At 54.4% G+C, this 12325-nt stretch overlaps 2 protein-coding genes across 5 annotated transcripts in view; one reads left to right on the top strand and one right to left on the bottom strand.

The window, feature by feature from the left end:
• Nucleotides 1-2627, bottom strand: part of LOC136399096 (galactoside 2-alpha-L-fucosyltransferase SEC1-like) — a 20815-nt gene extending 18188 nt beyond the window's left edge. Inside the window, 1 exon segment of the mRNA XM_066373923.1 lies at nt 2486-2627. The gene's annotated coding sequence lies outside the window, so the exon portion shown is untranslated.
• NTN5 (netrin 5) lies at nt 2218-12325 on the top strand. 4 transcript variants are annotated; one of them, XM_066373920.1, is made up of 8 exons: nt 2218-2988; nt 3270-3403; nt 5447-6097; nt 9958-10146; nt 10283-10432; nt 10790-10843; nt 11044-11121; nt 11647-12325. In XM_066373920.1, exons 3-8 carry the CDS (start codon nt 5467-5469, stop codon nt 12021-12023), a joined length of 1479 nt encoding a protein of 492 aa, XP_066230017.1. In that variant the 5' UTR covers nt 2218-2988; nt 3270-3403; nt 5447-5466; the 3' UTR covers nt 12024-12325. The 4 variants fall into 4 exon arrangements, with proteins under 4 accessions (XP_066230017.1, XP_066230018.1, XP_066230016.1 ...); XM_066373921.1 differs by lacking the exon at nt 3270-3403; XM_066373919.1 differs by lacking the exon at nt 2218-2988 and having other exon boundaries at nt 3229-3403.

Raw genomic sequence — 12325 nt, 5'->3', positions numbered from 1 at the left:
AGAGATAGTTTTGAAAAAAAAGGGAGAAAGTAAGTTGTTATGAAAGCTAGTTATTTCTGACTGGATAAGAAAGTTCATGAAAGCTGAGGATTTATGTAAGTTGCAGAAGGTTTGTGCAGATTGTAGGTAGTTTGTACGAAGGAAAAGAACAGGTTTAGACTGAGAACAGAATAAGCCTCTATTGTATATTCTAGTATATGTTATGCCTCAAGTTTATTTGTACAAAGGAAATAGTTTTACAAAATAGAAAAGGCTTAGACTTATTTTTCTTTCAACAAGGTGGCTTAGGAGAAACTTGTTGCTTCTATGCTAATAATTCTAAAATAATTAAGAAAAGTCTATCTGTAGTCAGGAAAATCATAGAAAAAAGAAGAAAAGAATTTAAACAGTCGGAAAACTGGTTTCAGAAAGTGTTTAATTAGTCACCCTGGCTAACTACCCTATTGTCTGCGGCGATTGGTCCTCTTACTTTAGTATTGTCTTGTTTAATATTAGGACCATGTTTGATCAATTTTATAACAAGGTTTGTTCAAGAAAGGGTAAACTCTATTAAATTAATGACCATCAGAGGGCAATATACATTATCCAAGATAATAGTGATGATACTGAATCAAGGATTTGATTAAAAATTAAGTAAAACAAGTATGGAATGAAATGTAGAAATACCATAACCCTGACCATAGAACAAGTTTTGCAAGATTTGCAGATGAGTAAATAAAAAGAGTTGTGTAAAGCCATAATGTTAGTTCTGTACAGGCCATAAATGTTCCCTGATGTCTAGGGATCCTGGGAAAGCCCTCAGGACACTGCTTTAACAACCTCTGTAAAAGGCCAAGAGAACCGAGCACATTCTTTTGCTTTTTGTAAAATGCTTCACTGAGCACTCTCTCCCTAGTTTTCCAACGATCACTGAAAGCCTGTTTCACTTCTGTAAAATTGCTTTGGCTAGGTGCTCACCCCCCCCCCCCACACACACACTTCTTTTTTGCCTTTAAAAGCAAACCCCTGAGTTTGTACAGGGCTGCATGATTTGGTAACTATAGTTCCCGTGTGGTCACCAGCTTTAAAATAAAGACTTTAATTTGGCTACTTAATTGTGTGGCAAAACGTTTGTTTCCTCACTGTCCAGATATAACATAACACTCTCACCTAAAAAAAAAAAAAGTCTGGTCCATGGAGTTTCAGATACAAGACTGTAAGCCTGCCTTCACTCATTTAGTTCTCATGATTACCCCTGAGGAAGGTCCACTTTTATACCCATTTAACAGATGAGGAAACTAAGGCACAGAGAGGTTAAGAAACTTGCTTTGAGTCACACAGCTAGGAAAGAAGTGGATTTGAACGCAGGTCACATGCTTTAGGAATCTGTGCTCTCAATTACTGTTCTGGATTTTTCGAGTATTTCCTGAGGCTAAACACAATCTCCCTTGGGTTACATGGAGGGTTTCACCAGCCCTGCATCACGTGGCCTCTGTTATTTCTGGGTCAGGTCCCACTGCTGAGCCCACAGCAGCGCTGTGACCTGGGAGGTCCTCCCTCCTCTCTGGGGCCTGAGAGGGTGAAGGCGCCCAATACTTGAGGAACCCCCCCACACACCCAAAGTCTCCTTTCCAACCTGGGGGGGGGGTCCTTTCCCTCTGGCTGCTTTTCCCACCCCCCAACCCCACCCCCAGGCACCATAGAAGGTGCTAATAGCCTTGGGCAGCTCAGGCTATTAAGAACGAAAGAGAGGAACAGCTCCCCTCCAGGTAACAGTAGTTTAAGAAACCTCTTGTCCGCAGGGTGGGGATGGAAAGAAAATGAGACCTGAACTTTCTCCCCGAGTTTTCCCTGGCAGCAAAACAGCCTTTGCCCCGCTGCCCCCTCTGCGTGGGTCGTTCTGCCCCGCTGCCCGCGAGGCCTGACCTCGCCTCCTGCAGCTCACAGCCCAAATGTCCCCTCCGGACCCCACCCGCCCGCATCCACTTCCCTACTGGCTTCTGCTCCAAAGTACTTGTCACCTTCAACCGTGTTCTACAACGAAATTGCTCATTACTTTTCAGTAGTGATCTCTCTTTGTTTTAGAGTGTGGGCCTGACAAGGGAGGGGTTGTGTGCGCGCCCACGTGGGCTCAGCCGTGTCTGTCACGCAGGGAGGAGCTAGCTGTTGAATGAATGGGTGCAATAAATACTGCACCGCATTACCCCGCCACTCACACCGCCGCCCTCAGGTCTGATTTGGGGGTGTCTCTGCTCCCAAGCCCTTTCTCTTACAGCTAACTAACTCCTCCTTACAGCTTACTTGCAAGTCCAAGATCCCTGCCCCGGCTCCTGCACGCGCGTGTCCCCCTCCCTGGCCCGCCGTGGCGCGCGTGAGGGCTGCCGGAACCAGAAGCACGGACAGCCCTCCGCCCCCAGGGCAGGCTCCGGCAGTGGGTCCCCGAATGCCTGCCCCTCGCTGTGCCGCAGGCAGTGCGGGAGGCCCCGGAGACCGCAGCAGCGAATACCTGTGTTGACCTTCCCAGGGCGTTGCTTTTCTCAGCGGGAAGGGACGGGAAACGTTCTTTTCCTAGTCAAAGCCATTCAGTACCAGAGTTGAAAGCAACATTTGCATGAACATTTCCCGACTGTAATTCTGAGCGCTCGCAGGAAGCCGGCCGTGGGGGACTCGGGCCGTGAGCTCTGTCCCCCGCACGGTGCTGGTTTTCAGCCGGGAGCCCACCGAGGCCGTGGGCGGTCTCCCCTCACCTCCGTCCCCGCTCTCTCGGGAGGCAGCTCAAGTCTTGGGTTTCCTAGTGGCTGGCTGAGCCTCCCAAGAGCACCGAACTTTAGGGTTTGAAAGCAACTGACCTTAACGCCTATTTAACCCACAGCTGACAGAAGGTTCCAGAGGGGAGGAGGGGCTGACTCAGGGTGACGCAGCCAGAGGCCAACGTTTCACCTCAGTGTGAACGGCCCTGACCCCCAGCCACCACGTGGCGGGGTTGAGCCCCGCTCGCAGCTCCAGGGGGTGAGTGAGAATGCAGGGGGCACCCCAGACCCGGGAGCGCATCCGGCGCTGTCCCATCTTGCCCCACCTGTCTTGAGCCTCCTCCTCAACCAGCCTGCTCGGGGCTGTCCAGCCTCAGGCCCTCGGGGCAACAGCTCTCAGGTCCCACGCAGGCTGGGGTGGTGTGGCTGGCAGGGGTCCCGCTGGGGAGCGTGGCCGCCGTTGGCGAGGGGACTGGGGTGGGGGTAGGGGGGACGGGGTGGTGCTGGATTCTGCGGGCTCTGCTCTGAGCTCCCGCCCAGAACCCCCACTAGCCTGGGCCTGAGAACAGCCACTCAGCACTCACTCCTGAGAGCCCACCCTGGCCGCCAAGCTCCTGCGGGCGGGAAGACACGTGAGGAACTGACTACAGAGGACGATCTCTTCTTGGGTGCAGGTTTGGCCAGCGTTGGGGGCGAAGGGCGCGGTGCTTGTTAAAAAGCCTGGGGAAAAGGAGCCTGAGTCCCAGAGGGACTCCTACACTGATTGCCCAGGCATGGGTCCCTGACTATGGGTCTGGTGGGAGAATAACTAGACTCTGTTCCTTAAACGGGTTGGGGTTGGGCTCCAAGTCCCAGAAGGGGTAGGGGCTGGGGACTGGACATCTGGGTTCCCCAGTGGGCAGGGGTGACTTCTGGGTCCCTTAGGAGCACTGGGGGACTCACAGTACAGTTACCCAAGGTGTTAAGAGCCAGAAAGTGGTACCACCTGAACCACTCAGACAAGAGGGGAGAGGTGGGAGGGATATGGAGCTAGGTACTTAAGACGGCTGGTGCTGAGGGACTCCCGGCAAATGCCCACGGCCAGAGTGCAAAATGGCGCCAGGCTCCTCTGAAGGGGCAGAGGATGATGCCCATTATAGGGGCAGGGGGAGGCAGTCTCTGCACATAGCAACAACAGTGGGGACACTGGGAACAGTGGAGGCTGTGAAATCAGGCTGTGGGGGGATGTACCCCGCCTGCACCCCCAGATGCTTCACAGGCTCCCAGCCTGGGACCAGATTCAGAGTCAGGAGATTGGGCAGTGGGGCCCAGAAAGGCTCTGAGGGCCCTAGACCTGAGTGAATTCCTCATTAGGGGCTGCCAGCCCTAGAAGGGAAAAGTGGGGAGCATTTCAGCACCAAGTCCTTCCTAGCTCTGCCATTCTGGACTTCTGGCCCTCTGGGACCCTCTGGCCTTGCCCTATCCTTCTTTCTCCTCCGTCAACACCTGCCACCCTCAACATCTGTTCCCCCATCTGTTCTGGGGACCTTAGGATCAGTAGAGAATATGGGGACTCAGATTGCTGGACCCTGAGGCCTAGGATGGCAGACTAGGGGGCTGAGATTATCAGAGAGTCCTCAGAAATCCAAACATAGGGCCCTCCCACCTGGAGTCCTTAGGGGCACCTAGTATCTGCCTTCCCTACCCCGCAGGGCCTCTGTGCCCACTTCCCAGCCCCACAGCGACCCAGGCTTCCAGCCCTGTGCACTCCAGTCCTCTTCTTTAGCACAGTTCTCTGGGTTGTGCACTGGAGGGGAAAGGGTTAAGGGCAGTGGAGGCTGGGGGTGGGTGGCTGGGAGGCCTGGAGGTTTGGTGATAATCCCCTCCGTGTCCTGGGTGTGGAGAACAAGGTTAGAGTACCACGTGGGAAAGGGCCTGGGCTCTGATTGTGGGCCTGGGCTCTGATTGTGGGCCCGGGCCTAGCCTCCTGTGTCTGATCGCTGCCGGCACCCCTGCCCCTTCCCTTCCCTCCTCCCCTTCTCACCGGCTAGGCCCTGGCCTGCTGGGCTGTCTGTTCTCTTGATCCCAGATGCCTTTGAGCCTGCCAGACAGCCTGTCTGTGTCCTGGCCCCTAGGATCTCTGGGCTGTTCCCCCTGCTCCCTGTGGATTCTGGATGCCTGGCCTGTCTGTCTGGGCCTCCGGCTGCCCCTGGTGTCTACTCCCTTCATGGCTCTTTCTCTACGCTAGGCCCTACCCTTAGGCTTGCTTCTCCTCTCCTTCCGTCTGGCCCGAGCTGGCTGTGCCTCTGTCGCTTTCTCTATTCCTTTGTCTCTGAGCTTCATCCATTTCTAAATCCGCCCCCCATGCCCCACCATGCCCCCATCACCCGGGTGCCCTCCCTTGGGTTCACCACCTGCCCCCTCACCCTCTCCCCAGGGCCCCTGCCCCTTGACACTGACAGATCGCTCTGGGGTGTTAAGCTATGGATTAGTTCAGGCAAAATTCTCGATTTTGCTTGAGTTCTTTCCCCTTTCGGTTGTGTAAACAGTAATTCTCCCCAGATGGAACTATTTTCCTCGCTTAGAAGCGGGGGGGGGGGGGGGGCAGGGGGGCTTGGGCAGGGCTGGGGGTGGGAATGGAATGCTGGGGTCCTCAGGGGGCCCTGGAGAAGCCTGGTGGAGGCTGACACTTGAGGACAGCCTGAGGCCCTCAGCCTGGCCACTCCTGTCTTCCCCAGGTATTTGCCCTGCTGGGACCATGCCTGTGACCTTTGCCCTCTTGCTCCTCCTGAGCCAGGCCACCTCAGACCCATGCTACAATCGATGGGGCCATCCCCGCTTCTGCCTCCCACCAGTGACCCAGTTGGCTAGTATGGTGACCTCCTGTCCCCAGACCTGCACCGTCTCCACAGGGGCCAAGGTCAGCCCCAAGGCTACCTGCAATCGTAGTGTGACCCTGGCCCTGGGTGGCTCCTTTCTCCTGTCGTCTGTCAGCCTGCACTTCTGCACTCCAGGACCGTCAGCCCTGGTCCTGTCGGCCTCCTGGTTCCCCGGAGGTCCCTGGAGATCGCTGTGGCATAGACCCACCTGGCCTGGATCCTTGGAGGGACCTGCAAAGGTGACCTTCCGTGCCCCACCAGGCTCTGACGCTAGTATGGTGGCCAGTTACCTCCTAGTGGAGTTCGGGGGCCAGGCAGGGCTGGCAACAGCTAGAGTGAGAGGACGCTGCCAGTGTCACGGCCACGCCGCTCTCTGTGCTGCCCACGACCGGCCCCCCCGCTGCCGCTGCCGCCACCACACCACCGGCCCTGGGTGCGAGATCTGCCGCCCATCCCACCGAGACCAGCCCTGGAGGCCTGCCACACCCTGGCACCCCTACCCTTGCCTAGGTGAGTCCTGGGCCCCTCACTCCCTGCCCTCACCCACCACCCAACCCTGTGACTGTCCAGCAGCTGGTCCCTTTGTCCCTAAGAGGCAGGATGCCCTCCCCCCCACCCCAGAGCTGCTCCCCGCACCATTCTCTGGCCTGGTCTCCTCTTCACCTCCCCCCACAGCCTCACACCTGCCTGCCCCACATCTTTGCTGCCCCAGACTTCCTGCTGCCTATCTGCTCCTGTCTCTCCCCTACACTCGATCACCATGACGATAACATGAATAACATTTTCTGAATACCCGGTCCTGGGCCTGGCTTCCTGCGGGTGATCCTATAATATCTACTGAGCGCTTACCGGGAACAGGGCAGCAGGACCTTACCGGCTCACTTCTGACCACAGAGCGGAAGGATATTCATTAAATCATTCCGCATCGATCACCGGCGGTGTGCCGGGGCGGTGGTACTATCCTCAGGCCCACCTTACAGATGAGGACACAGAGGCTAGAGTTGGGCAGTCCCTTGCACAAGGACACACAGCCAGTAAGTGGCAGGGCCAGAAGCGGAGCTCGGGGGTCTTGGGTTGTCCCTGCCAAGCTCCTGTCAGGCACACTGTCACACGAGGTGTTCTAGGGCAGCAGACAGGAGTCAGACTGCCTGGGCTCAGGTTCCAGTTCCTCCGTCTACCGTGGGGTGATCCCAGGAGAGTGACCTAACCTCTCTCTGCCTCCGTTTCCTCACCTGTCACGTGAGGGTAGTAACAGCACTTTCTTCACAGACAGCAGTGACAATTCCATGAGCGAACGTCCATGAAGTCCTTAGAATAAAGCCCAATGTGACACCTGGTGCCAGGAAGAGCTTCCCAAGGCTCTGTCAGTGACCATTCCCCACATGAGGAAGGCAAGGCCCGAGGGGCCGCGTCACTTGCCCTAAATCTCACTGCTAGCGAGGAGCAGCACTGGGACTGGACCCAGGGAGACAAGCTGTTGTACAGCCCACCATCCAGCTGGACTAGCTGGCACTCCCCTGGCCCCAACCAACGCCTTCTCCTCCCCACCTCCGGAGCAAGTCTCCAGTGGTTCTCCAACTTATTGAAGGTGGGGTGCATTTAAAATCCTACAAATAATTGTAGGCACACTATATACAAATTTCTGAGAAATATGTTATAATAATTAAGTCAAATATTTTTTAAAAAGCCTGACCTGTGGTGGCGCAGTGGATAAAGCATCGACCTGAAAATGCTGAGGTCGCTGGTTCGAAACCCTGGGTTTGCCTGGTCAAGGCACGTATGGGAGTTGATGCTTCCAGCCCCTCCCCCTTCTCTCTATCTGTCTCTCTCCTCTCTAAAAATGAATAAATAAAAAAATATATTAAAGAAAAAAATATAAAGTCCAAGCATGCTTTTATGGTAATTAGATGAAATAAATATGACAAAATTAAATTTATTCTGACATTAAAAAACATTTTTATGTTACATTTTTTTAGTTATGCTTTTTAGAATTTGTAAAAAAAAAGAGGGGTTAAAAAATAAAAACGATAAAAAAGTTATCTTTTTATATATATAGACACATCTTTAGTAAGATGTAGTAAGTTTGGCAGGTCCCAGCGTGAATGTGTTAAGTTTTTCATTCTTGTGTTTATGAGAAACATGAGCCTGATGTGTCCTAGTGATTTCTTCAATGTTTGGGCATATATTTGAAAGGCAAATTCTCATTTCCTGGTCAATACATTGAAGAATTCCTCTCTTTTTACTCTTAATTGTATTGAGTGCAGAAAACCCCCACCATACATACCATCTTAACTTTACACTAAACAAAGGATAGAAGAAACTGCCTCCAGTCTTTCCCGGGAACATGGAGGGTAGTATAAACAATCCAGCACCACAGCTTAACAGCCTTTTACAACCTAGTCAGGCAAGTGAAGTGGGGGGTTGGGCAGACTGTCAGCTTACAGCCAATTCCCCACACCTCTGTCCCCCAAAAATCTAAACTCCAAAAACCCTGTTGGTTTTTTGGTCCCCAATAGGCACATATTTCTCTGGAATACCATAGGGTGCACCAGTGCACCTTGGTGCACACTTTGAGAACCACTGGTCTAGGCCCTTCCCTACCCCTCCAGAAGCCCCTCCTCAGGGACAGCCCTCCTGCTTCTCCCGCCTCCAGCCTGCAGCCCTTGCTGGAGGGTCTGAGTGCATTTGCCACCAGGCCGTGGGAGGTAACTCGTCCCACCAACAGATACACATGGACACAGACAAATACACAAAGACACACACACTCACTCGAATCCCCTGGGCTTCCCTCTGTCTCCACCTCCCACGTTCTCTGCCCCTCTCCCCCCATTTCTTCCTGCAATAACTAACTTACAGACCATCCATTGTCCTGGCTCCCAACTCTATTTTTATCCTAACTGGGGTCCTCCTTTAGCCTCCGCCCCTGCCACCTCAGGGCCTCTGTTCAGTTGGTCCATTCCCATCAGTCAGTTCTGAGACCAGCTCAGGAGAGACTCATGTAGCCCGGGGGTGCAGCGGGGCTCCTTCTGGGCCTAGGAACAGGCGAGGCTGTGCCTCTGAGAATCACCACACCCCCCAGGCTGAGCTGGGCACTGCCCTGAGCAGGAAACTGACAGTGTTGTGATGGCGAAGGGTCCAGGTGGACAAGGTGAGATGAATTCCTGGGGTGAAGCTGCAGGCTTTACAGAAACGGTGGCCTGAATCCCTTCCCCATATGAATTTTCCAGAGGAAAGTGAGGTGACGTGATCACCCTCAGATTAGAAAGAATCCACAGGCCACAAATTACCCACTGATAATCTGAATAGCATTGCCACCTTTAATTGAGAGCCCCACTGAACAAGGAGGAAACTAAGGCTCAGAAAGGCAGAGTCATTTTCCCAAGAACACAAAGCTCCCTCATCCTTCCCACTCCTCCTCTGGGTCCTCAGCATCTGCCAGTCCAGGCCTCTCAAACCTCTCGGGATCTAACCTCCCCCCATCTCTCCAAGGAGTGGTCCATGAACCCCTTGCATTAGCATCTCACTCTGGGATGCTTGCTAGAAATACAGATTTCTGGGCCAGGTATAAATCCTAGGGGCAGGTCCTGGAATCTCTGTGTTGTTCTTTCTCAACATTTCCCCAGTGATTCTGAGAAGTAAGATTTGAGAGCCACTGCCATAGAAAGCCAGGTTAGTGCTCCCAGGACAATGCAGACCATCCTCACAGAACCCCATGTGCTGTTTGAGAAGCACTGGAGTCTGGCTGCTAGGAGCTCAGACTCCGGGTTCCAAGCCTGCCTCAGACCATCACCCCTTAGCTGCGTGATGTTGGACAGGTGTCTTCATTTCTCTGTGCCTTCTCAGTGTTCATATCTGTAAAATGGAGATGACAGCACCAGCCTCACAGAGCTGATGTAAGGATGTAACAGGCCAGGCACTCAGTACAGGGCACCTGGCACAGGGAAGCTCTAAATGGGTAGGTCTCTACCCTGTGTCAGGCCTGTGCTAAGCACTTTACATCAATTAGATTTCATTTAAACTTCACGAAGCAGATATTATAAATCTAATTTTACAGCAAAGGAAGCTGAGCTAGAAAAAGGAGAAGTCACATGCTCCAGGAACACAATGGGACACAAACACGCAGGGTTCTTTAAGCCCCCTGGGTTCACACAGCCAAGGTTCATCAGTCCCCTTGGGCTAACCTGGCTCCAGTGCAGTGCCCCCATTTTAAAGATGAGAATAAAGAGGTTCTGAGGCCCAGGCTCACCCAGGTACCCCTAGGCAGTTTCTTTTACGTTGTACCCGCACTCTTATTTCCTGAGGGCAGCGAGAAAAAAGCTGGAGACAGGAAATAGAAAGCCTGGGTCTGATGGGCTCCATCTTGCTCCTAGCTTGTTTCTGCAACCAGCATGCCCGACGCTGCCGGTTCAACTCCGAGCTGTTCAGGTTGTCAGGGGGCAAGAGTGGGGGTGTCTGTGAGCGATGCCGCCACCACACAGCTGGGCGGTACTGCCACTACTGCCAGCCACGGTTCTGGAGAGACCCTAGCCAGCCTATCACCAGCCACAAGGCCTGCAGGGGTAAGTGTGGTCTGAAGTCCAGCCTAGGCAGAAAAGAGGCAGGATCAGACACCTGGGTCAGAGGGAGAAGCAGATGCAGAACTGAGGAGCATTTGGGGCCCAGACACTCCGCATTCCAGATTCTCTCTTCATACAGCCTGCCAGTGCAACCCTTTTGGGGCAACAGGTGATACCTGCAACCAGACCAGCGGGCAATGCTCCTGCAAGTTAGGGGTCACCGGCCTGACATGCAACCGCTGTGGTCCTGGCTACCAGCACAGCACCTCCCCCAGCATGCTCTGCCAGCGTGAGTCTTGAAGGGCCACAGTCCTAAAAGGGGTTGGAAGGAGACATCCCAGATCTCCAGTGGACAAGTATGATGCGGGCTGGGTCCTTTGGATGGGGGCTAGAGGCTGGAGGCTGGACTTGGCGTTCTTAGGGAAGTGGGGACTGAAATTCCAGTTTTCTTGGTCTCAGGGAGGAGGGGCTGGGGGTGCAGGTTCCTGGATCTGAAGGAAGAAGGGGCTGGGCATCAGGACTCAGGTCCTGGGGGAGAAAAGCAAAGCATGTTTGCCCTTTTGAGCTTTAAGGGAATAGACAGATGTCTGGATTCCTTGGGATCGGGGGCAGGAAGTAAGGTTAAATTTCTCCTTTGGTCTCTTAGTCATCCCAGAGGCAACAACCACCCTTCCTACGACCTCTGGTGATTACAGCTCTGGTAAGACAGGCTCGTGTGGAGATCCCTGCCAGCAAGAGGGACTGGGAATGGGCTGATTGGGCCCACGGTGGGGATACAGGGATGGCCCACTGGTTCGGGTATCCCAGCTGTCCATGAAGACTGAATGTGGGGATGGGCGGCGGCAGAACGCTGTGGTCCAGGCCTCAGGAGCCCACTGCAGACAGCCTGACCCTCCCCAGCCTCTTGGTGTCAGAGCTACTGCAACACGGTCGCCAGGGTACAGATGAACCTTCTGAAATATTGCCAACAGGACTATGGTGAGTGGTGGGGAGAAAAAGGGGCAGAAGCTGCCTGGGTGCCCAGATGACTGACTCCATGCCAACCCCTTCTCTGACCTTCATTTTTTCATCTTAAACAGGAAGGGGTGTTAGCCTCTAAAGAGCCCTTCCTGATATAGGCGCTAATGTGACAGAAAACAAAAAGGGGCAGGGGAAGTGAAAGGGGGGTGTTCTTTACCCTTCTGTGTCTCCTCTTTCCCTATATTCTTGGCCTTGCCGAATTTCTCGGTATCTTCAGCCTGACACGGCTGAGAGGGAGGTGGCCTCGTGGTGATGCAAGGATAAAGGGGAACAGGCCCTTGCCTTGTCTTGTCTGCTTCAGACCCCCCTCTGCCTCCCTTCAAGGTCCCATGTCTGAACCTCAGCGCCATTCCCAGGAAATCACCCTTCCTGATGTCATCCGGGAAGCCCACCCTCGGGTTCCGGGCCCCTCCCCATCAGGACTGACCCATGGGACCCTGGAGGCTCTCCACGACCCAGGCTTGACATCCTTTCCCCGCTCAGTTCTCCACGCGCAGGTGCTGGCGTCTGAGGTGGAATCCCCGTCGTGGCGGCGGCTGGTCTTGCGCGTGCAGACCGTGTACAAGCAGCCAGGGCAGCTGGTGAGCCGCGGCAGCCAGGAAGTCTGGGTGCCTGGCGTCGACCTGGCCTGCGGCTGCCTACGCCTGCAGCCCGGCACCGACTACCTGCTTCTGAGCAGCGCGGAGAGCAGCGCAGAGAGCAGCCCCGACCCCACACGCCTGGTCTTCGACCGCCGCAGCATCGCACTCCCCTGGAGGTATCACTGGGCCAAGGCTCTGCGGCGGCTGCAGCAGGAGGAGCGAGCGGGTGGCTGTCGTCAACTGCAGCCTGCAATCCCGAGTCCCCGACCCCAGCCGTAGAGCCCGAGCTGCGCGGCCTCCAAAGCCCCCCAATGCACTTGTAAGGGACCGCTAGCAGAGCCTTCTACTCTGACGGCACGTCCCTTAGCGAGTCAATCAGATGCTGCGAAGTCTCTGACGTCACTAGCCTGCGCCCGCACCTGCACGCAGGCAGGCCTGTTAACCAAAGGCGGCCAACTGCCAGCAGGACCTTTGGCCTTAGTCCTATGCGGCTAGTCCCCTCAATAAAGTCTTAAATCTTGATGAATTTGGGCCACAGACCCCTGATCTGTGCTGGGAGGGTTTCTGAGGAGCAAATGAAG

Source organism: Saccopteryx leptura, chromosome 3 (genome assembly GCF_036850995.1).
Source record: "Saccopteryx leptura isolate mSacLep1 chromosome 3, mSacLep1_pri_phased_curated, whole genome shotgun sequence".
Taxonomy (NCBI): Eukaryota; Metazoa; Chordata; class Mammalia; order Chiroptera; family Emballonuridae; genus Saccopteryx; species Saccopteryx leptura.
This window is presented reverse-complemented; position numbering and strand designations above follow the sequence as displayed.